Source organism: Hyla sarda, chromosome 10 (assembly GCF_029499605.1).
Source record: "Hyla sarda isolate aHylSar1 chromosome 10, aHylSar1.hap1, whole genome shotgun sequence".
Taxonomy (NCBI): domain Eukaryota; kingdom Metazoa; phylum Chordata; class Amphibia; order Anura; family Hylidae; genus Hyla; species Hyla sarda.
Genome location: NC_079198.1, coordinates 102011461 through 102037569, shown reverse-complemented (window position 1 = coordinate 102037569; position 26109 = coordinate 102011461). Strand labels below are relative to the sequence as shown.

Genomic DNA, 26109 nt, shown 5'->3' with positions numbered 1-26109 from the left:
TTGTATGTTGAAACCATTGTATGTTGAGACCATAACTCTATGGAAACCTGGTAACTGGTTCTGAAGCCCCGTAAATGTCATCCAAAAATAGGTAAAAGTGAGGATTAAACAAAAATCAGTAGATAACTAATACAGATAAAGCAAATCCTTACATATAAAAGTAAGAAAGATCTGCTGGGAGCTGTAAATCACTGTCTATGTAGAGGACAGGAGCTTCTTCAGGGTCCTGTACAGTGAACAGTGTCCAAAAAATGTAAAATGGTGCTACACCCACTTGGAGCACCTATCCCTATCACAGGTAAAGAGTAGTACAGAACATGTAGTACCTCTCTATACTGTAGGGGGCGCCAGTGGCGTTGCGACCGGGGTGCGGGGGGTGCGGCCCGCACCGGGTGACACCATCCTGATGGGGTGACACCAGGTACGCCGCCGGTCCTCAGTTGCGCTGCCTGTCTCCATACTAGCAGCCCCCCACTTGCGCTGCCTCTGTAAGAGCATCCCCCCGGTCCTCACTTGTTGCGTCTCCGTACTAGCACAAACCCTCCCCCCGTCACCTGCACAGTGAACCGGCCTGCGCCCCCACGTCTTCTGTTGCGCCGGTCCGACGTCACTCCGCAGGGCCGGCGCAGGAGGACGTGACGTCACTCGCAGAGCGACCGGAGAGAAGGAGCGCTGCGCTGGATGGGTGAGTGAGTGTCTGTCTCTCTCTGTTTGTGTGTCTCTGTCTGTGTGTGACTGTCTGTGTGTGTGACTGTGAGTGTGTGTCTCTCTGTGTGTGTGACTGTGTGTGACTGTGAGTGTGTGTCTCTCTGTGTGTGTGACTGTGTGTGACTGTGAGTGTGTGTCTCTCTGTGTGTGTGACTGTGTGCGTCTGTCGCAATCTCTGTGTGTGACTTTCTGTCTTTGTGTGACTGTGTGAGTGTGACTGTGTGTGTCTCTCTGTGAGTGTGTGTGTGTGTGTCTCTCTCTATCTATCTGTGTGTGTGTGTCTCTGTGTTGTGTGTGTGTGTGTGTTTTTTTTTTTGTGTGGGGGGGGGGGGGGAACCAGCGATCTAATGTGGGGAGACTTTGACCTATTGTGGGGAACATGCAAGGGAACCTGCGGCCTAATGGGGGGGAAACTACTACCAAATGTGGGGAATCTATGCTACCTAATGTGGGGAAACTGCTACCTAATGTTGGAAAATTGCTACCTAATGTGTGAAGGCTGCTACATAATGTGGGAAAACTGCTACCTAATGTGGGGATTCTGTGCTACCTAATGTGGGGAAACTTCTACCTAATGTGTGGAATCTGTGCTACCTAATGTGTGGAATTTGTGTTACCTTATGTGTGGAATTTGTGCTACTTAATGTGGGGAAATTACTACCTAATGTGGGGTAACTGGTACCAAATGTGGGGAATCTATGCTACCTAATGTGGGGAAACTGCTACCTACCTAATGTGGGGAACTGCTCCCTACCTAATGTGGAGAACTGCTACCTACCTAATGTGGGGGAACTACTACCTACCTTAAGTGGGGGAACTGCTGCCTACCTAATGCTCCCCCCCCTGGCAGTAGCACCCTCATCATCCACCAGCAACCCCCCACCCCCAGCAGGGGCACCTACATCAGCAGATCCTGATGGTGGATGATGGGGGTGCTCCTGCCAGGAGGATGATCCTGCCGATGGACGATGGGGGTGATACTGCCAGGGGGGATGGCCAGTAGCACCCTCATCATCCTCCAGCAACACCCCCCAGTACTAGCACCCCCATCATCCACTAGCAACACCACCAGATTTATATTCAGAGGGTACAGTATGTGGCAGATTTATATTCAGAGGGCACAGTGTGTGGCGGTATATTCAGAGGGTACAGTATGTGGCAGATTTATATTAAGAGGGTACAGTATGTGACAGATTTATATTCAGAGGGTACAGTGTGTGGCAGTATATTCAGAGGGTACAGTGTGTGGCGGTATATTCAGAGGGTACCGTATGTGGCAGATTTATATTCAGAGTGTACAGTATGTGTTGGTATTCAGAATGTACAGTGTGTGGTAGTATTATATTCAGTGGGTATGGTGTATGGAAGGTTTATAATCAAAGAGTATAGTGTATAGTAATATTATATTTAGAGGATACAGTGTCTGGCAGGTTTCTAATAATAATTGTTTTCATATAGAGGATGAGAATGCGCTGACATAGTGAGGAGACGTCTGGGCGTCACATTCTACAGACAGAAGTTTTAGCTGGACCAGGCGGTATGTACCATCTGAATTAGATAAGGGAAGACTATAGAGAAGACGTCACCTGTAGTCACTGATGTCATTGTACATTCTCCTCTCTATGTCCTATCAGAGCAGTAGTCACTTGTCAGTTCTACAGTTATGGTCAGTGAAACTACAACTCCCAGCATAACCTCACCACTGCATAAAGGGGTACTCTACTGGAAAAAACATTTTTTTATCAACTGGTGCTACAAAGTTAAACAGATTTATAAATTACTTCTACTTAAAAATCTTAATCCTTCCAGTACTTATTAGCTGCTGTATAAGTGATTCACAGGAAGTTCTTTTCCTTTTTAATTTATTTTCTGTCTGACCACAGTGCTCTGTGCTGACACCTCTGTCCATGTCAAGAACTGTCCATAGTAGGAGCAAATCCCCATTGCAAACCTCTCCTGCTCTGGACAGTTCCTAACATGGACAGACAGAGCACTGTGGACAGACTGGAAAGAACTACACAACTTCCTGTGGAGAATACAACAGCTTATATAAGTACTGTAAGGATTAAGATTTTAAATAGAAGTAATTTAAAAATCTGTTTAACTTTCTGGCACCAGTTGATATAAAAGTAAATGTTTTCCAGTGGAGAACCCCTTTAAGTAATTCTGGGAGCTGTATATTTAAATGGTGAAAACTTCTTTAACACTTTCCCATTCTGTGGCAACTGGTATATCTGATTATTATACTGGAATTTCTCACAATGCGCTACAACAGTGGTGTCTGTCACAACAGGCTAAAAACTTACTGAGGGGGGGGGGTAGGTATGGGGGTGACACCATTTTCTACCGCACCGGGTGACACCAACCCTAGCAACGCCACTGGGGGGCGCTACCAGACAGCCAGTCAGTACATACACTTCAGTAATACAGGTGTTGTCCCAGTGAAATGCCCACTCTGAAGGGCATTCTGTCATTTCTTCCAATCATTGACACGTTTTGCAGATCTGGACTGTCTGTAGCATTGTATGTTGAGTCTGGTTTCAAGTTACAAATTACAATGGTCCAGAAAAGACCACCGTATGTTGAAAATATTGTATGTTGCGGCCATTGTAAGTTGGGGGATTACTGTATTTGTTTATTTTTATATAATCTTTATTGACAGCAAATAAGAAAGACCCACAAAGAAGATTGTTAGACACGTATATAAAAACGTACGTCGTGTAGCATACAATGTATAAGTAGGTCCTTCATCACACAACCTTATTTTACACCACCAACAAATCCACCTTCAAAATTCACATTCTGATCTTGATGTGGATTTAGGTACGGATTTGCTGTAGATCACTGTGAATTTTACCCATTAAAATCTAGAGCAGGTACCATATTTTTCGCCCTATAGGACGCACCGGCATATAAGACGCACCCAATTTTAAAGGTACAAAATCTAGAAAAAAAGATTCTGAACCCAACAGTGATCTTCAACCTGCGGACCTCCAGGTGTTGCAAAACTACAACTCCCAGCATGCCCGGACAGCCGTTGGCTGTCCGGGCATGCTGGGAGTTGTGGTTTTGCAACATCTGGAGGTCCGCAGGGTGAAGACCACTGGATACTATAGGAGGTAATACTCACGTGTCCCCGCCGCTCTGGACCCGTCACCGCTGCCCTGGATGTCTCTCCATCGCTGTCGCCGCGTCTCCGTGGTGTCCCCGACGCTCCGGACGTCTTCTTCCCCGGGATCCACGTTCTCCGTCTCCATCATCACGTCGCTACGCACGCCGCTCCTATTGGATGATGGGACGGCGTGCGCGACGACATGATGATGTCGAAGGAGAGCGCCGGCCATGCAGGGGATCCCGGCACGGAGCAGACACCGAGGAGGCAGGTAAGGTCCCTCCCGGTGTCCTGTAAGCTGTTCGGGACGCCGCGGCGGTCCCGAACAGCCCGACTGAGCAGCCGGGTTAGTGTCACTTTCCCTTCAGACGCGGCGGTCAGCTTTCATCTCTGCGTCTGAAGGGTTAATACAGGGCATCACCGCGATCGGTAATGTCCTGTATTAGCCACGGGTCCCGGCCGTTGATGGCCGCAGGGACCGCCACGATAGGTGTGTGTATTCGCCGTATAAGACGCACCAACTTTTTCCCCCCCAGTTTTGGGGAAGAAAAAGTGCGTCTTATACGGCAAAAAATACGGTAAATTGCAAACCCACATCCGAATCTATAAACATAAATATAAAACATAAAACAAAAGCACAAAAATACAAAATATTTTCAATAGAAAAAAAAATACAAAATACTTTCAATTAAATATATATTTTCTTAAATAGTTCCCAACGTATATCCTTATCCTAGCATCCTATAATGACTTATGTTGTACATTTTCTTCTATTATTGAAATTCTCTACCGCCGTCGATCCACTCAGGAAAATAGCACTAAGGGCGCACGTCGGATAATTGTATGTATCCATCAGGCCCTATAGTTACGACTTCCAGAACAAGAATGCGTTTGTTTTAATAAAGCCGTGAAAGACTTTCCCTTCACTTATTAGAAGGCACAGGGGACCTTCGCCCAATGAAATTACTCAGCCTGCTGGAGAGAGCTGCTCTCTATCCAACGCATATCAAAACAAGCGAGGGAGGGCTCCCAGACGGAGCAACCAGAAAATTTACCTCTGAAATAATCAGGTTCTTCTCCAAAGTGAATGAAAATAGTGTCACAAGTGAACCTGGAGTCTCCAATGTGGGGCAAGAGGCTGTTCCATCTGACATGTGAGGACTAGAGATGAGCGAACTTACAGTAAATTCGATTCGACACGAACTTCTCGGCTCGGCAGTTGATGACTTATCCTGCGTAAATTAGTTCAGCCTTCAGGTGCTCCGGTGGGCTGGAAAAGGTGGATACAGTCCTAGGAAAGAGTCTCCTAGGACTGTATCCACCTTTTCCAGCCCACGGGAGCACCTGAAAGCTGAACTAATTTATGCAGGATAAGTCATCAACTGCCGAGCCGAGAAGTTCGTGACGAATCGAATTTACTGTAAGTTCGCTCATCTCTAGTGAGGAACATGTCCTAGGTGCGACTGGAGAAAAAAAAATGGCTTAATAATGCGTTTATGCAATTTCTCCATCCTCATGGTCACTGAGGGGATTCCATATACAGTGTAAGAGCATCATTACTGGATAATACGCTATTACATCAGTCTATAACATCAATAATAATGCTACAGTGATATATGGTTGGAGCATTAGTGCTTTATTAAATATAGGATTTTAATTAATGCTGCATAGGTGAGCTATAATACGGAGCGGACATTACTGCTCTTTAGTGCTATAGAACATCATCATCACTGGGGTATCTGTATTTCATTTGAAACATTGCACCCCACCCTTACTCCAGCCTATGGCACTACATTCCTATCACCTTTATGGTAGCGTTTCTGAACCAGTGTGCTTCCAGCTGTTGCAAGACTAAAACTACCAGCATGCCCGGACAGCCTTATCAGCAGCTGATAAGACTGCTGTATGCTCCATAGGAAATTGTGTAGTTTTTTTCCAGTCTGACCACATTGCTCTCTGCTGACACCTCTGTCCAAGTCAGGAACTTTACAGAGTTCCTGACACGGACAGAGGCTTCAGCAGAGAGCAATGTGGTCAGACTGAAATGAACTACCGTATTTTTCGCCCTATAGGATGCACCGGCATATAAGACGCACCCTATTTTAAAGGTCCAAAATCGAGAAAAAAAAAGATCCTGAACCCAACAGTGATCTTCAACCTGCAGACCTCCAGATGTTGCAAAACTACAAATCCCAGCATGCCCGGACAGCCAACGGCTGTCCGGGCATGCTGGGAGTTGTAGTTTTGCAACAACTGGAGGTCCGCAGGTTGAAGACCACTGGTATAGGAGTTAATACTCACGTGTCCCTGCCGCTCCGGACCCATCACCGCTGCCCTGGATGTCGCTCCATCGCTGTCGCCGCGTCCCCGTGGTGTCCCTGACGCTCCGGACGTCTTCTTCCCCGGGATCCACGCTCTCTTATTGGATGACGGGACGGCGTGCGCGACGACGTGATGACGTCAAACGAGAGCGCCGGCCATGCAGGGGATCCCGGCACGGAGCAGGTGGCAGGTAATCTCCCTCCCGGTGTCCTGTAAGCTGTTTCTCCGCGGCGGTCCCGAACAGCCCGACTCAGCAGCCGGGTTAGTTTTATTTTCGCTTCAGGCGCTGCGGTCAGTTTTGATCGCCGCGTCTGAAGGGTTAATACAGGGCATCACTGCGATCGGTGATGTCCTGTATTAGCCTCGGGTCCCGGCCGTTGATGGCTGCAGGTATTCGCTGTATAAGACGCACCAACTTCCCCCCCCCCCCACAGTTTTGCGTCTTATACGGTGAAAAATACGGTACACAATTTCCTCTGGAGCATACATCAGCTGATAAGTACTGGAAGGATTAAGATTTTTAAATAGAAGTAATTTACATATCTGTATAAACTTTCTGGCACCAGCTGATTTAAAAATATTTTTTTCCACCGGAGTACGCCTTTAAGTCTGCAGAAAAGAAAAACAACCTATTTAAATAATAATCATTCCCACCCCCTACATAGCCTTGATCCCAGCATTCATAATTGCTTTGCCTAAGTGCTATCTATATGTAGAACATACTCCTCAGTCTAGGCTGTGATTCAGGTTAGAGTTACACAGCACCCACATCGCATGGTGAAAGATTGTTGCATCGTACTGCCTGCATCGTGGCTAATGAAAGTGAATATGGTTGCATTGGGGCATGTAAATTGTCCTGGACTGTCATCAAAAATCCATCTGTGATAGACAACACTGCGATCATGTCAGAGTCACTATGCAGCCCAGAGTTTTGCAACCAGGGTGCCTCCAGCTGTTGAAAAATACAACTCCCAGCATGCTGGGAGTTGCAGCTTTGCAACAGCTGGAGGCACCCTGGTGGGGAACACTGATGAACATCAGGTCCATGCAGCAGACATACACCATGATTTTCTTTATTTACAAGATGCATATATCTGTATGAATGTATTCATATCCTTTCCCCATTAGAGCTGGCAACCCAGGTTCCGCAACACCAGTGCAAGCATGTACTCAGACAAGCTCCCTAAAGCACAATTTAACAACATGTCAGCCTACTACTATGTTTTGGGATAAGGGTGGAAACCAGGAGTGCCTTGCATGTGGGAGTCGCTGCTAGAGAATTCAGCATATTATTATATAAAAGCATGTGTTATCCAGTCTGCAGAAAAATGTTTGTCTGAACAAGCCTAGAGTGCTGCTGGTATGATACAGTCAGAGGAGTATGGGTCATGCAGCTTATCTTCTGTATATGCTCCTACTGTATATGAACTGCAAAACTAATCTTTACTTATATAGAACAACATATAAATATATATGTGTGGTGTCCCAGTACGGGATATGCTCCTACAGTCCTGTCAGGTTGAGTCCCTGTACGTCCTCAGGGCTCTCCTGCAGTGTTCCCCTATAATGTGAATAGGTTGTCTATTAAGTGTAAAGGACCTTTGACGTTGGTCACATGATTGTTAGTCACATGATAATGTTTGTCACCTGTTTAAGTCATATGTTTGTTACCCAGAGAGCACCAGGTGACCCGCAGGTAGCCAATGGACTCCTTGCACAGCCCCCCTTTATAAGATAGGGAGGAGCTGCAATCTCTCTCTTGTGATTTTTTCCTGCTGAGGTTCAGTCCAGTCCTGACGTCTCAGGGTCAGTGTCCAGCACATCTGGAGGCCTCAACCTAAATTGCAGCCACAAGTCATTAAGTCAAGTTGTCTTTATCATCTGTCATCATCTTCAGTCAAGTCAATTGTAGTCAGCGTGGCCTGCACCTATAGTCTATCAAGTCACTGCAAGTCCCAGCAAGCTGCGAGGTCCCCCCGTGATACTGGTTACCTCTCTGGGATCCTGGCTGAACTGTATAGACTGTACCATCGGTCTACCTCATTAAAAGCTACCGTTAACCTTAACCTGGCCTTGGACTATTATTTGCCCCTGCCTAACCTAGGACTAGTGGTGCTACCTTCGGGTGATTAAGGTTAAATCACGCCCTGATGTCACGAACACGAAGGGGTTAATACCATCTATCCCATACACCTCACCTCACACCCCTTGGCTCACCACATGTGTTAGGCCTCACTAAAAAGATGTGTTTTTAGGGCACAATTTAAATTGTTAATGATGGGAAATAACCTGATTGTTCTATTCCATCCCCCCCCCCCCAAAAAAAATATGCAGAGAGCACTCCCCCTTCCTGTGGTGCCTGAGCAATAGTGTAGTTCCTTCAATAGTGTAGTTCATTTAAGGTGTTTGTATTCTGTCTGCTGATTTGTGTTCCTGACCTCAGTGTGTTATGTTGACTCTGATCCCTTGGTACCTTTCTGCTTCTCATGTACATGACCTGAATTGTTGATCATGCTTTTATCTGCTCATCAAGCTTATTCCATCTGGCTGCATCTGAGCTCCTCAGCTTTGTTGTTCTAACTGCACTAGCTCTGCTATACACCTATCCAGCTCTGCTTCATCTGGCTCTGTTACTGCGCTTTTTCCATCTATAGCAGAAGCTTGCCCCACTAGTCTGTATCCCCGGGACATCCTGGCCTACTTGGCCAGCTGCCACTTAACCTGGACCACTATTGTGGTAGCGACCTGGTGTCACCCTTGCAGCTAAGACCAGCTTCCGCATCCTGGAGCGGCATAAAGGGTAAAAACCAGGGGAACACTTAGGCTCTGTTCCCCGAACCACATGGCAGAAAATGTGTGAAATGTCCGCACGGAAAACACGTGCAGACATTCAGCACATTTGACTAATCCGGCAGGCGCCAAGTAATTAATTTCCTTGGGAAATCTGCAGAAAGAATAAACATGTATATTTTTTCTGTGGCCCACAGAATCAAAATTTTGCCATGTTAACAGTGCAGCAGAATCCCATTTAAATCAATGGGACTCTTCTGCAGCGTAATGTCTGTGTGGAATATTCTGTGCGGACATTCCACTGTGTGAACATACCCAAAATTACACAGCGAGTGTAGGATGGTGTAGCACTGTGGAGAGCCATGTGGTTGATGAGATTTAATTATATCCTACATTGAATGGGTACCCAGTGGAGTGACTGGTACAGGGTAGAGGCACCCAATGCTACATCATTCTTATGGAGCTGGTTGAGAAAACTACTGCATGCCACACCGTCACTCCAACAAGTGGCAAATACAGGAAGGGCTAACCTGTGAATGTTGTATCATTTAATGCCATTATGTTCTAATAGGACCATAGATGTTTAGACACAAATCCTTAATATAACTTACTTGTCTTCTAAAGGAAGAAAACCTGTCTTAAATTGATTATGTTGGTTGATGAATCACTGACGAGTCAAATTTTCACAGTTTGGCTCATGTCTACTAATGTCTGATTCTTCTGCAGACACATTGTGGTAAAAGAGTCATAAAGGAAGGGTTCACCAATAAATAGTTTCTGATGCTGAACTGTAGACAGGTCAGGAGGTGTTAGGGTCTGTGCTTTCACTAAAAGGGACTTTAATGCACACACAATCCAACTGCAATTGAAACAGAGATTTAAAGGACTACGAGTGGCCATACACATTAGATGTAGGTTAAACATTTGAACGATCATTCGACGAACAATCACTTCACATATGCACCTATACACATTTTAAGTCCACATTGGTCATTAAAATTATTCAAACTAGGCCATATATTATTAATGACACCCGCCGAAAATCGAAAGTTCTTTCTTGGAATGTTCTAAAAATATTCTTTCACAAGCAATCCTTCATCAATGAACGTTCTAACGTCCAACTAACTGCCCAAAAAATCCAACATGGCCAACTTTTCTCTGGATGATAGTGGTTTGTCATTGGTCGGCTAAAAACAATTGTTCATTGTTAAATTTGACTTTATAAACAATTATTTTGGTTAAAATCATCCACTTTAATCCAACTCTATGGGAACCTTTAGAATTCTCAACATTTCCAAGCTAAAAGACAAAGGGACATAGCAGTCGCAGGAGCAATCAGAGGGGATCCATTATATCTTTTGATATATCTCAGTAAAATGTCAGAAAATGTGAACCCCCTTTTAATAATCTATGGGAAAAATTTATATAGACCTGTGCAGAGGAAAAGTTGGCCTGTTGCCCATAGCAACCAGATCACTTTTATCATTTTTAAAGGTCTTTTTAAAAATGAAAAAAGCAATCTGATGGGTTGCTATGGGCAACAGGCCAACTTTTCCTGTCATCAATCATTATAAAGAAGAGTCTTGAGTCCTAAAGATCAGTATAGTATAGAGCAGTCTGTTGTAGAACTAAAACTCCCAGCATGGAATTCTGAGAATTGTCATTTTGCAACAACTGGAAAGCCTGGGGAAAACTGGCCCGTGTTTTGTGTTTGCAACTAGTCATTGTTTTAATCTGCACCTTCTTCAGAACGCAAATTGTCAAAGTGTGGCGCATTTTGTCTGTTTCAAATTCACTATTGTTCTTTACTATACATTCCTTGTTTCTAGATTTGACTTTCGGCAAGACAGCAGTGGGTGCGTCATATGCAAAGTCACTTTTTAGACACTATTATTGTGTTAAGTTTGTTGTCTGAAAAACAATCACAAATTAAAGACAAAGGCAAACTGGCATAAAAATAGGAATTTTGTCTAATGTCATCCATTGTGTCCTCATTCTACTAACATTTTCTATGAATCTAAAAAGTGTATGCATTGTATTTTTTTTTAATATTTTTTATTAAATAACACAACTCATACATGCTCTTTAAATGGGTTTAAACACAGAGCTGATGTCTTCCAAAAACAGCGCCACCTCTGTCCTGTGTGGTTGTGTGTGGTATTGCAGCTCAGTTTCATTTGAATGGAGCCAAGTTGTAATACCACACACAACCTGAGGACGGAGGTGGTGCTGTTTTCGGAAGAAATTCTTCTTTAGTAAAGTAATATTTTGCATTTTCATGTACAATATCACATTAACATTACTTTGTTGCGGACTCTGTAGCTAAAGCACACACTTTTTAGCCAAAAAATCTTTGTGTCAAGTGAAAGAGTGAGGTTTTTATTTTGTAACTTGCCTGCTATCATAAGGCCCTGTGTCATGTATGTTAACCCTTAAGGCTAGGTTCAGACTATGGAATTTCCGCCTGCAATTCCTCTTTGAAATTGCAGGCAGAAATTCCGCTTGCTAAAATGTATAGTGTAGTGAATGGGTTTCCGTTCACAAATTCACACTTCGGAATTTGTGAACGGAAAATCCGCTTGGAAATTTCCGCCTGAAGAAAGGGGTTGCTCTTTCTTCAGGCGGAAATCCGCGCGGAACACATTGCAGTCTATTGGAGACTACAGTGTCTGCGCCGTCCTGGCGCCGACTGATTCAGTGAGCGCTGGCCGCACTCGGAATCTCCGGGCGGAAATTTTCTGCCCAGAGATTCCGTAGTCTGAACCTAGCCTTAAACTGTTCTCCATGGTAAAGGTCAGAATTTGTATGAATTCTTATCACTTTACAGCAATGTTTCCCAACGAGGGTATCTCCAGCTGTTACAAAACTACAACTCCCAGCATGTCTGGACAGCCAAAGTCTGTTTATCAAGCAGTGTGCCTCCAGCTGTTGCAAAACTACAACTCCCGGGCATGCTGGAAGTTGTAGTTTTGTAACAGCTGGAGGCACACTGCTTGGGAAACACTCGTCTCAATGTTCCAGCATGTGCATTTTTTAGCAGGACCAGCAGGGGGCACTCTGTACTGTGATGCACGCAGCCTAGGCACACTTGGGCACTGATGTCTAGGCTAATGATTTGTGATGGATAAGAAAATGCAAATTCGCCTTGTAATCCAGGCCTATGCCAAGGGGCATAGAATGGGAACAGTTGTGACAAATAATTTGTGCCAGAAACAGAACAGAGAGACAAATTTTTTTTTTGCCCTATGGCATTTTTATCTTTTATTAAAGTGATACATATAGAAAAAAATCCATTCAATATCAAAATAGGAACCAGAGAGGGAACTATATTTGAGCAGTTTTTGCCCTACCCTTGAAAAAAAAAAAAGAAAAGCCAACTGCTGCCAATGTATCGGCTTCCACGTTGTATCTCAACGTTAAATATGGAGGTAAATAGTGACTGGCCATATGTGTCCAATGTAGTGTCTGACACACCAGGCACGTAGGAAAATCGGATGTTTATAAGCTGCATGTTAATGGGATTTTGGGAGCCTCGTACACGACCCTCTGTTGTTGTAAGTCTCATTTGAATATTGTTGATCAGAAACCAGATGGCGTATCTCACGGCATTATGACCAAACAATATGTAGCATATGATAAGTGATTGTTCTTAAATAGATTATTCTCTCTGGAAGAATGACGGGAATCCAAGTAGATTTGTAGACAGACTAGGAAAAGCACTTGACCGTGAATAAAGAGCGTCCGGAGAGGACTTAATATAGACTACTAATGTTAATAGGCGCACAGCATGGCCGAAGGTATGCAGACACTACATTCCAAAGTTCAGGGGCAAAAGTATTGTGATACTGTTAAGGATTCGTTAATGTGCGGCCTTAATCTGTGAGTGACTACCACTGTACTAATTTCCGAGCGTCGACATAAGAAAATTCACACCAGGCCAGGTTGGTATGAGTTCCCTCCTCGGTACCCCAGGGAGTTCTGTTTATTACAGGAAGTAAATTTGGTTTTTACATTGTAGAAAGAAGGAGGGTGAATTATGACATCACAATTAGCATATTACATTCTGATTGGTTGTTTAAATATATCAGTATTAGTATATATATTGATCGGCAGTCAGAATCATTTCCGCCATCCATTCCATTTACTACTTTGTCAGACATTGCACCAAACAGAATCCCATCAGCAGACCCAACCCACGTCCCACGTTTCTTTATGCCCTTGTAGATTGTCAGCCACTGTGGTTTGGGATTTCATGTGTCTCTTTGCTGCTACAGTTCATAATGCACACAGCCGCGTAAGGTTTTTTTCACACTACTTTTTTTTGCAGTATCTGGTGGTGGTATACAACAAGCAAATCCCTGATGTATCACTTTGCTGTACACCTATGGGGCATACCAGTAAGTGGCCACCGTCACACAGACTTCCACGTTTAAAAAAAAACTTTATCAAAACCGGTCCAGAGGAAAAGTTGCTGAGTTGCCCATAGCAACCAATCAGATCGCTTCCTTCATTTGTAACAAGGCCTCTGCAAAATGAAAGAAGCGATCTGATTGGTAACTCAGCAACTTTTCCTCTGGACTGGTTTTGATAAATCTCCCCCATAGTGCACGGTGAAGAGGTCTGCAGTTTTTTGTCCAGCAAACAAATGGAAATCTTGGCAAAAATGCTCCAACAGAGCATTTTTTTTTTTTTTTGGGCCCAGGTTGTTGGTTGGGGGCTATGGATATGTTTGCCATATGCTTTAGGTGAAAAAAAGTTAAATAGATAATAATGTATTGCAAAACCAAGAACCAATGGAGCAGGGAAAGATGGTTAAGAAATTAAAATGGTGATATGCTATTCTTGTAATCCTGGTGCTGGGGCTAAATATGTCACACTGCCGCTCAGCCTATCTCCAGGACATCGCTGCGGCTGACGATTAGCTGAGCGGCAATGTGACAAGTCGACCACAAGAAGCAGGAGGAGGATAGCTGCAGAGGCCAACAGGAGGTAAGTCCAGTTTGTAATATAAATGCCAGCATTCTGGGCAAGTTGGAAAAATAAAACTACATCCCGGAGTACCCCTTAAATTGGTTATTTCCAATTATAACAATTATCCTCTATCCACAGGTTTCGCAGTCTGATTGTAGGGGGTCTGACTGCAGGGATCCCCCTGTGATCTCAGGAACCAGGACCTGAGTCTCCCTTACTAATGGAATTGGACAGTGCTTTACAACCAGGGTGCCTCCAGCTGTTGCAAAACTACAACTCCCAACAAGCCCGGACAGCCGGAGGCTGTCCGGGCATGCTGGGAGTTGTAGTTTTGCAACAGCTGGAGGCACCCAGGTTGGGAAGCACTGGAAAAGGAGGTCACTGCTGCTCCATCTATTGTCTGTGGGAGCTGCAGGAGATGGCCGAGCACTGTACTCGACTATCCCTGGCAGCTCCCATAGACAATGAATGGGGGGGTTGCATGTTTGCAACCGGCCGCTTCATTTTGTCAGGAGATTCAAGCCTGACTTCTCGAGATCACGGAGGGTCCCAGCCAACAGAACTCCCTCCACCTCCCTACAATTAGACACTTATCCCCTATCCATTTTAGCCATATACGCTATTGTAAATGACCTAGACAACACACCAAACCACGCATTTGATAACGTATATGGCCCAAATGGAGTCACTGGGGGAGATTTATCAAAACCTGTCGAGAGAAAAGTTGCCAAGTTGCCCATAGCAACCAATCAGATCGCTTCTTTCATTTTTAACAAGGCCTCTGCAAAATGAAAGAAGTGATCTGATTGGTTGCTATGGGCAACTGGACAACTTTTCCTTTGCACAGGTTATGATAAGTCTCCCCGACTAAGGGGGAGATTTATCAAAACCTGTGCAAAGGAAAAGTTGCCCAGTTGCCCATGGCAACCAATCAAATTGCTTCTTTCATTTCGCAGAGGCCTTGTTAAAAATGAAAGAAGAAAGCTGATTGGTTGCTATGGGCAACTTTTCCTCTGGACAGGTGTTGATAAATCTCCCCCTAAGTCTTTGTTTGGGCCACAGAAATAAATGGCACACTGGCTGCTCTCCTCCACGGTATACATTGGCATCCTGCTCTTGATGGAGACAGTGGAAACATAGTATAAACCTTAGCATTACGGGCAGAAATTCACCAAGGAAGGGATATTTCTTTTACAGGGGAAAAAAAATGCACAATACATGTAATTTCTGTGAGTCTACCATTAAAATCAATAGGAGGTGGTTTTTAAGTGAAAAGTGTTTTTTAAGGCAAAAACCTGAAAAACCACATTGATCGATTTGTCTGTGTGAACATGCCCCTAGTTCTGTTTAAGGTTCATGTTTTCTACACTTCAAAAAGGAAAAATCTGTATATGCTAATGAATGCTAAAAACAGATGCTTCTGTACGTCATCTATTTCCCACTTACTAACCTTATTTAAAAAATGGCAGCATATACAGTGGTCCCTCAACATACGATGGTAATCCGTTCCAAATGAACCATCGTTTGTTGAAACCATCACATGTTGAGGGATCCGTGCAATGTAAAGTATAGGACAGTGGTCTACAACCTGCGGACCTACAGATGTTGCAGGTTGTAGACCACTGTTAAAGAAAGTTGTACTCACCTGTCCCCGCCGCTCCGGACCGTCACCGCTGCCCGGGATGTCGCCATCCATCGCTATCGCCGCGTCCCCAATGCTCCAGCAAGGCCTCTGCTTCCCCGGCAACCGCGCTCTCCGTCGCCACCATCACGTTGCTACACACGCCACTCCTATTGGATGACGGGACGGCATGCGCAGCGACGTGATGGAGAGCACCGACAATGCAGAGGATCCCGAAGAGGACGCGCCGGAGCTCCGAGGACAGGTAAGAGACATCACCGGAGCTCACGGGGCACCGTAAACGGCTATCCAGTGGCAACTGAAGCAGTCAGCGCTGCCGGATAGCCGTTTATGCGATGGCCCCGACATAAAAAAGCATTGTATGCTCATGCTGCCTTCAACATGCGATGGTCTCGGAGAGGCCATTGCATGTTGAAATTATCATATGTCGGGGCCATCGTAGGTCGGGGGGTCACTGTATAGTTTTTCTTTACCATTTAACGCATACATTTTATACACTTACAAAGGAAAAAAGTATGTATTAATGGATGATAAAAATGGATGCTGCTGTATACCATTCAACATAATCCATTTTCCACTGGATAAAAAAAAATGTCAACACATATGTTTGTTTGTTTTTTAATGCTGTACACAATTGCATAGTCAATCACATATTTGCATGCAGCAAAATTAAACATACTGTAATGGAAAAAGGGAACCGGAGTCAAAATTTATTTCATTTTCCGCATGCATTTTTGGTCATTAAAAATGCGACCACAATGCAAGTGTTAAATTTAAAAATGTACACATAAAATGCGCCACTTAATTTTACACTGTGTGAACACTGGCTTAGTAATTCTTGATTCACGGCTAAAATGAAATTCTAGCAACTCATACTACAGAAAAGCTACATGTAAATATAAAAGTATATGACTTCAAAACAAACAAACACAACAACCCGGGAATTCCATACATCTCTTACAACAAAACAAACCGGAGAACTCTGAGAACGTATTGATCAGAACAAAACCTTCCCGAGGTCAAAAAGCCACAGATGAGAACGATTACCTGGCTGAACCTGTCCAACCTCCTCCCGCCTCACTTTTTTCCTGGTCCATACTCCCTCAACCACAAGATTTACCTTCCTTTCCACAGACAATTTTTTTTTCCATTTTGCAGCAAGAAAAAAAAGAAAAAAAGCCAGCAGGGAGGGTAAGAGAGAGAGAGAGAGAGAGAGAGAGAGAGTGAGGGAGGGAGGGAGTGAGTGAGTGAAGGGGGGGAGGTTGTTCCTGGAAGAGCCAGCCTGGGGAGTTGGTCACATTCTTGGCTGGGATTCAATGACTGAGGCAGACACCAACAAACAGAGAGAGAGAAAGGGGGTGGAGGGGAAGGGAGAGGAAAGGAGGGAGGGGATAGACACACACACACTCACGGGGGAGGAGGTAGCTCAGGCACAGACAGACACAGGGCATTAGCTAAGCATTCAGGCAGAGTGCATGGACAGGAGCACAGCTCTGCTCCTCCAGGAACTTAATGTAACAACATGAAGACCAACTCCTGAGAACGGAAAAAAGAACTGGAAAACAAAAAAATTTCATTTGACGTCATCGTCCCAACTCTTTTTGGTTACATTGGATTCCTCCCCTCTCTCCCTGCTTGTGTAATATTCCTTTTACTGGCTATGGACAAGGGCCACATGTAGACAGGACACTTGGAGAGAGTTTGGGGAACAGACACTACTATCGCCTGGTGGACATGGAGCTCTTGTGATTTTTTTTTTTCCTCCCCCTTCTTCCTTTTCCATATTGTGGATCTGTCTTGTAAGTGGTTTTGAAGAAGAATTCTGAGATTTGTTACTTTGTATCCCGGCTTTCTTCAGTGATGGAGACTGTGAGCAGGAGCTTTCAGCCTCATCCCGGGCTCCAGAAGACCTTGGAGCAGTTCCACCTGAGCTCCATGAGCTCCTTGGGCGGCCCGGCTGCCTTCTCAGCGCGCTGGGCGCAGGATATGTATCACAAGAAGGACAGTGGCAAGGAACCGGAGCCTGTCCTGCAGCTGCCGGTGCAGCCCCCGCCCGTCATCCCAGGGGGACCCCTCTTTATCCCGTCCGATCGCTCTACGGAGAGATGTGAGACCATCCTGGAAGGGGAGACTATCTCCTGCTTTGTGGTCGGCGGGGAGAAAAGGTTGTGTCTCCCACAGATCCTCAACTCTGTGTTGAGGGACTTCAGTCTGCAGCAAATCAACTCCGTGTGCGATGAGCTGCATGTCTACTGCTCCCGATGCACGGCCGATCAGCTGGAGATCCTCAAAGTCATGGGCATCCTGCCTTTTTCTGCTCCCTCCTGCGGCCTCATCACCAAGACGGATGCCGAGCGACTCTGCAACGCACTGCTCTATGGGGGCAGCTATCCGCCACGCTGCAACAAGAAGGATGGCGGGACTCTTGAGCTGGAAGTCACCGAGAAGAGCTTCAGGGTGTACCACGAGTGCTTCGGCAAATGCAAGGGGCTCTTCGTGCCGGAGCTGTATGCCAACCCCAGCGCCCCCTGCATTCAGTGCCTGGACTGCCGCCTGCTCTATGCACCGCACAAGTTTGTGGTGCACTCACACAAGGCACTGGAGAACCGGACGTGCCATTGGGGCTTTGACTCTGCCAACTGGAGGGCATACATCCTCCTGGCACAGGACTACGGCAGCGACGAGGAGCAGGCCCGGCTCGGCCGGCTGCTGGACGAGATGAAGGACAAGTTCGACTACAGCAACAAGTACAAGAGGAAAACAGCCAGGGTAAGGGGCTATAAAGTTTGTGTCGGAGCGTGCAGGGTTGCCCGTTCATTTTTAAATATAAATATATCATTATCTTTTAGCAATAGTTTAGGATGATTGTGTCAATAGATATGTTCACAACAGTTGTCCGGCTTAACTTAAGGAGTAGTAACTCGAGCTGTAAAAATCAGGCTGACCACACTTTCTGTTGTCCATATTTTAGTGGTTCATTCACATTTACCAACATGTCCTTAGTATGACCAGCCTGATTATGTCAGCTTCAGGGTTAATAATCCTATGTCATTGCCATTCTGTCTGCCAAAAAAATTGATTTGGTGCAACATTAATTTTGTTACTCAGTATAACAAAGTAGAACACTGACCTGCTTCTAGTTTATTTAAATTATTTTTATTTTATAGTTGTATTTTATTATCAAGTCCTTGGATCAGCAAAAAAAAAAAAAAAAAAAAAAAAAAGAGAATTTGGAAGTTTGTGGTCATTGACCTTTTGTGTTTGGTAACTTAGGGGTTAATAATGTTATGTATGTCTATATATAAGTTGTGCTAGAGGGCTGTATAGATTGTAGACGGTATTGGTCAGTCTTATTTTCGGCAGAGAGGGGCTAATGCTGTATCTATAGGGGGTGTTGTATGTACAGCTTCTTGTGTGTGATGTATTTGGCTTTTTCCTATTTACAACTGATGGGTTAATTGCAGTTCAAGTTTGTTTGGGGGCAGTGAAGCAGAAGTTATTACTGGTCATAAAGGTGTAATTTGCACTTGTCCAGATTGTGGGTGATCAGGGTGACTTCCTCCCATGTCCTGTAACTGTTGTTGTAAGATGAGCTGGCCTCCTGGTAACCTAATTCTACGCTGTTTGTGTCTTACAACTTAAAGGGGGATGATCTGTCACCTATTGGTGCTAGGAAGGGGACCTAGTTGTCACCCGGGCTGCAGTCAACAAACATTCGTCCTTTTACTGTGACCTGATGGCAACCCTGCTTCAGGTTCTGTGCGTTGATGTCATTTGATGATATAAATAATTGGGGAGGATTCTCTGCGGTTACAGCGATTGATTACAGAGCTGTGGATGGAAAGTCTGTAGATGCAGATGTGGTCATTTATATGGACAGGACAGGTGCAGACAGTCTTCACCTCCCATCCCCCCAACCAAGTGACTGTAGGTGCTGACATGATAGTGGTGCAGACAGATAGCTCTATATAAGCCATCCTTCCTCTGTCGTCTACATGACAGTTTCCTATTCCGGTAATTTTGCATATAATAGCATGGGCATAGAATAAGTTTGGAGACCTATATGTTCATATCCGTTAATGGCTACAGCCAATTCTTACTAGGAATGAGAGTCTCTTATTTTATTGCAGTCCACTCTTGAAGGCACCTGGCACCAGACTGCGGACGGTCTTCTGCATTGTGTGTAGGTGGTTGTATACATAACTAGGGCAGCTGATTGAGGAGGGCCTGCCACCCAGACTGACTGTCCAGACACTAGCGGTTTATTTTAGGCGTCTGGACTCAGCCATATGTGGATGCCAGTGTGCGTAAAGCAACTTGGTAGCTGGCATGGATCCGATTTAGTGGGCAGCACTTAAGGGCCTTGAAAGATGACATACTGTACTCCATCCAAAGCCCTTTAAGCTCATCCCCTGCTTTAATCCTTCCTGTTATTTTTGTCTATAATTTATCACTAGTTTGCATACTAATGGCAGGGAGAATTTAATATTTTTTGAGGAGTCATTATATAAGGCAGCTTACTTAACCCTTTCCATTGTTACACATTTTGAAGAAACAAACCATATGACTATTTTGCTACCTTGGTTTCCAAGCTAGAGAAAATAAAATTACCAATTATTATTATTATTATTTTTTTTTTTAGAAAAGGGGCGCCTGCCTTTGTGCCATTGAGCAACTGTACAGTTTCACATCCCAATCTGATATAGCTATTCATTTCTAGTCGACATAAGACGTGTGTGACGTTCCCGATTCTCCCGGCTGATTATTCCTTGAGAATAATAAAAGTTGCATTTACCAATCTCTTCTTGGGAGGCCAATTAAATCACATTATGGCTTAAACCCCTTTTTCCCCGTCCCCCCTCACTTATTATCAGTGAATAGACTCCTTCCCAATTTCCCTAGGAGTTTCTTACAACTGTGTGTCAGAGCCATTGTGGCGATGTTAACATTAATGAGGCACATTATCTGTGATAGTTGGAGGTGGATGCGTTTTTAATGGCTTGTCTATCCCCGGCTAATCATGGATTGAGTTTGGAAGCTTTGAATAGCCTAGTTTGAAAGGATGGGCCATTTTTTTTCCCCCCTCTCAACTTGCTTGGGGGGAAATGTTAACCCATATGTAGCCAGACCCGAGCCTATCCTTAATGATACACACTTGAACAACTTGTTATGTGTTTACAATTTTTTTTTTATAAATCTTTTATATAATAAACATATTTTGGCTTTCAGACTGTGCAATTACAACCACCTCTTTCCCTTCTGAATGGGCCTCCTTAATGCAACTTGTCTATTCCTCCCTTGTCAAACCTGCTTTGCCTGCACTTTTGCATGCTGCTATCTTGTGAATGCAGACCAAGAATAGACTGGTGTTTTTTTTCTATTCCATAGGTCCGCTGGATACTTTTGTGCATTCCCCATCTACTCTTTCCTTTTACAGACATAGTGGGGTGCACACATCCTAGTCAGTGTTGCTAGGTTACTGGTGTGCGCCAAGAATTTGCTCATGTGTGGGTGGTGCGCGTAGTGACAAATGGCGCACATGTATGGCACTGCTATATGGCTAGAACACAACATGCTCCAGTTTGTCTACTTTGTCCCAGTGCCATTCACTTGAGTATCATGTGTGCATGTGTGCATGTGAGTTGGATAGACTGAAGCTAGACTGGAAATTGCCTCATTATAATATCTTTTAGACTGCTCTTCAATAGGGAAGAATGTGTGTGTGTGTGTGTGTGTAGGGGGATGGGTGCAGGTTCTAACTGGCCTTTGGGGCTCAGTATTACCGGTCTGGTATCTACTGCACAGGTGAGCGCACCTACCTTTTGTCCCAAGTTTAGAAATCTGGTCTGAAGTAAAATTCCAACTCCCAGCATGCACTAAGAGCCATGGAGTTGTAGTTTTGCACATAGACAGTTGGTATTGTCTTCATTCTTTTTCCTGCCCTTGTGGCTGCAGTGTTTCTTTTCAACTTTCTGTTTTATCTCAATAGATCTAAATCTCATTTGGCTTCTCTCCCCCCCCCTCGAGCATCCCCCTCCCCATTATCCATCTCTTCCTCTCTCTCTCCTTTCTCCCGGGATCAGGGACTCTTTGCCTGTAAATGGCACTAGTTGCTCCTAGCAAAGCGCTCTTGAGATTAAATAAGATGGCAGCACTTACTAAGCCAATGTCTCATGTAGCTCTTGCACAGTGCGCTCAATAGCACTTCAGAACTAATATAAGAAACAAAGCATATTGCAGCAGCTGGTCCTATAAATAGCTATTCCATGGAGGAAATGAGGGGTACAAATGTCACCCCATAAACAAATGCATGGCAACAAATGTCTCATTATCAAACATGCGTTTGGCGGATTTAACCAACCGATAAGCTGTGTACGGTGCAGGTGGTTTGCAGAAAAGAGATCCTCTTATGGCAGTGTTTCCCAACCAGGGTGCCTCCAGCTGTTGCAAAACTACAACTCCCAGCATCCCCGGACAGCCTTTGGCTGTCCGGGGATGCTGGGAGTTGTAGTTTTGCAACAGCTGGAGGCACCCTGGTTGGGAAACACTGTCTTATGGATTGGTCTCATGTATGTAGGGTTAGATCCAGTGTTATCTACTATGTGTATAGTTTTGAAGGTGGGTTGGTCTTTTTTGTTGATCAAGTATATAGAATAGAGTGTAAGGTCTCTTCTTTATTGTGCAAGGTTTCCTTGCAGACAAAAAAAGAAAAGCGGTCACATCCTTTTGTGTGGTGTCTGCTGGAGCGTTGAGAAAGGACCCTGATACAGCAGACAGGATATCAAGTGTTAGGAAGTCTGGGTTAAATAGGGCATAGACTACTGAGCTGGGCAGACAAGCGGCCTCCTTGAATCATCTGCATAATGGATCTCTGGATTCTTTGGTCCTCAAGGACACTGTTTCTGGGTCAGCTGTCTGGTGTTTTGGTCCATTTATCTGTTCCTAGAATAGCTGGATGACCATCATGGCCATGGTTACAGCTATGGCTTCTTACCGGTTTTCCAGGCTTCTGCATGGCAAGTCTTAGTTAACAACATGTGATGGTTTCCTTAATTTCTAGCTGCATATGCATTTGTGCAGAATCCTGGGAAAGCTGGATGACCACCCCACATTACTTTTCTATTAACTTGACAGAAGAAGACATCTTAAGGGCAGATGGTATTGGTTTGTTTGTAAAGGGCAACTTCTCTTTATGGGTGTGTGGAAAAGTTTTACAGCTCAACTTCTCCAAAAAAATCCTTTTTTTTTTAATTTTTTTTTTTTTAAATGGTTATCACGTATGAGTCAACTATAGGAATTGCTCAATGCAGTGGTGTCTCGAAACTAGCAGATAGCTAGACATCCTATTGCTAGCCTGTGGTGGTGTTAGGTGGATGACTTGGGCGGGAGTGGGGGAGATTTCATTAGAAATGTGTTTTAGCAATATCCTAAGAGCAGCCTTGTGCAGAGTCTGCACATTCTGTATATCAGAGAACAACGTTATCATTTATAGGGTCAGGCGCAGAGATTCTTTTTTTTTTTTTTTTTTTTCTTAACTATCGTATAATGGAGAGCTTTAACCCTCACAGCGACAAAATGCATGTTACGGATGTTAACAGGAAATCTGTGACTTGCTTTTGCCCATTGATTCTTGTGGAGATGTAGCACCTCCAAGTATCGATTGTCGTCAGTAGGATATAATGAAATATTTAAGATTACGGAGCCTGACGGGTTTTACATTTTTATTTTGTCGTCAGGGACGCGCCACCTTAATCATTTTTCTCCTGTAACATAATGAAACAGTGGCTTGAATGCCATTTTTCTTCTTTAATTATACAGGCTTGAATATTAAATAAAATATTACTTAAATTGAAATCACGCTGATTACGACAGGAGGGATAATGTGAACAGGCTGCGAAACCACCAATTACTCTTAATGTTGACAGACAGAGGGGAATGCCGCAGCTGAAAAGAGAAGTGCAGGCTATTGGATTACATAGGCACTTATTGATATGCCAATGGAGGGCTAGTAAGAGCTGGTAGTAGCGGTCTTAGGCTCTTGGCGGAAGGAATGTTTTCATGTCCTGTTCTTACTGCTGTGTGTTTGATCTTACTGTAAGGATGTATACATTTCCTCTTAAAGGTCTTCCGTGTCCTGATTTTGACCAAGTGAAATCCGTTCCGTCCATTGGAGCATTTAGCGGATGTCCTTGCAGACGTCAGCAGAGAATTTGCATGTGTGCAGCACTGGTAGCAGTTATATGCATGAAGGAAATTCTTTTTATTACACCAAATAATATATGCCCCCACCCACCCTTCCCATGTTTGATGCTGACTTCCCTATTCTTTCTTGAAATTTGCTGTTCCTTGTAAACAGGGAGAAGCCTTAAGCCTGGTAAAAGGTATTATTACCTTATCTTTCATCTCTCTCAAGTTCTCAGAATCTCTTAATACATTTACATAATTATGTGAGATATTAGAAGCTTTATTGTTAACATTCCGATCTATAAGCTTTACCTCTGCTCCTCTTGTCTACATCCTACATTCTTAGGGCAACCCATGGCCCCATAAATGGTTAATGAGGAGAATACAATGTGAGTTTATTTTTTTATTTTTTTTAGGTTAAGCTTATACAGCCTGCAAAGAATGCCAGCAAAAATAATGCAGCCATCCTATCCAGTTTCCCATTCACTACATCACATGCGGACAAGGTGTATTATTCCTGCCTAATCTTGGGCTTTAACTGGCAGATCAATACAAGCATTAAAAATCTAAATCCCCCATGAAAACCTAACAAAGATTGGGTAAATATAACTGCCAAGCCTTCTACATCCATCGTCCCCTCCCCTCACCCTCTCTAAGCCATTCATCCCTTCCATATCTTCGCTGTAGGCTGTTTACATCACCCCCCCCCCCTTCTTTACTTTACTTTCTATAGAAAAGACTTAGTGGATGACTGAAGGAACTTGAATTTCAGGCTGTGGCCATGGGGGGTGATTGATTTAATATTAAACAGGTGTGTGGTATGCGTTTACTCGTGTCTGGTCATGATCACCTTGACAGACTAAACAGCACTGCTGTACCAATGTAACCCATACCCCCTTTTCTGCCAAGTGGGCTCATCGGCCAGTCTCTAGGGTGTGGAGCAGGAGAAGGATCTGGCAGCGACTGTAAACTAAAAAGTTTGGTCATGAGTGTTCTCGCATTCCTAGAAAAAGGCCATTTGCTTTGCCAAGAGGGCAATGTCGAATGCTAAGCAAGGCCTGTAGTGCCTTATCTGTGTCACAGCCATTTGTGACGCCTCACGTGTCAATGGGACCTCATAGCTGTTATCAAAGACTCGGGTACAAGTCTCACCCTACAGTGACATATATTTAACAGTGGAAGTAAACTGCGACTGAGCCATAGGGTCAACTGGGACACCTTTGCAGTTTAAGTGTAATTGGATAAGGTAGTCTGTCAAAGAGGAGCTAAAGCAAATAGATAGTATTTGCTGACAGTACAGGATGACTTTATTCTGGAAATGCACAATGCTTGAATAAATGTGGCCATGTGATTGCCAGGATCCTACCCATTAAATGGTGGCAGAACGATTGCTTCTGACCGGAGGATTTAGCAGATATGAATACTCAGTCACTAGGCAGAAAAACTACAACCAGAGAATGAGAATTCCCCAAGTGGGGCGACCTAATACTAATTCAGACCTATGGATTTCTGATCCGATTCTAGAAAGCAATGTCGCAAGTCTCAGACAAACCTTCCAATAATGACTCCATATAGAAATGGTCATCTGATCGAGTGGAAATCATTACCTTTATGGCCAGTTAACACCATTGTGTCTTCTATCGAACAGTCTGACAGTCTCATCTAGACTAGAAGACTGAAAGGGTCCTTCCAGAGGGGGTATATCTGGCTCTTCTGCCTCTTTCTTTACCTTTTTTTTTTTATACAGTAGATTGTCAGCGTGAGCAGACAAAAATAGTCTATTAATCTGATGGATAAGTATGATGCACCAGCAGGGGTGTTCTGTAGGTTGCCCTCTTGTAAATCTAGCAGCCTCACTGCAGTATTGTAACTTTTTTTTTTTATCTCTCCTTGCTGTTCTGCTGCAGTGCATCGTGGGATTTCCATTTCTGCTGAATGGGCTGCTTGTCTAAGGGGGAGGAAGTAAGTTCCCTGTAGGATAGCGGTGGTGGTGGTGGAGGGGGGATGTCCTGTTTTATATGCAAAGCATTTTAAAAAAATGTAGTAAGAGAAAAGAGAGGATCTCCCTGCATAGATCTAATATCTTATATGTAAAGAGCCACTGCAAGATGTTTATAGTTTGGGGGTAATGTTGTAAGGGATCTTTTGATATTCTGCTTGCCATAAGCTAATGATGCATTGTTGTATTGAGCAGAATTTACCAAATAAAAAGCCATTTAACTTCAGTTTAATAAGATACACTCTTGGCTTGCTTGTATTAATAGTGGATCTACAGGGGTCCTCAAAGAAGCCAGGAGTTAAGAGGTCTTCAGTGTAGCCCGATGAAAGGAATTTGGTCAAATACGGAGGCTTCTTTCAAAAGGGGCCCTGAAAACATTTG

At 44.1% G+C, this 26109-nt stretch overlaps 1 protein-coding gene across 2 annotated transcripts in view; it reads left to right on the top strand.

Moving 5' to 3' along the window:
• The first annotated feature begins 16786 nt into the window (after positions 1-16786).
• Positions 16787-26109, top strand: part of SKI (SKI proto-oncogene) — a 76047-nt gene continuing 66724 nt past the window's right edge. Inside the window, exon 1 of one of the 2 annotated variants that reach the window (XM_056542057.1) lies at positions 16787-18314. In XM_056542057.1, the coding sequence (XP_056398032.1) occupies positions 17406-18314 (909 nt within the window). In that variant the 5' untranslated portion in view covers positions 16787-17405. The remainder of the gene's footprint in view (positions 18315-26109) is intronic. The other variant, XM_056542059.1, reaches the window with a different exon arrangement.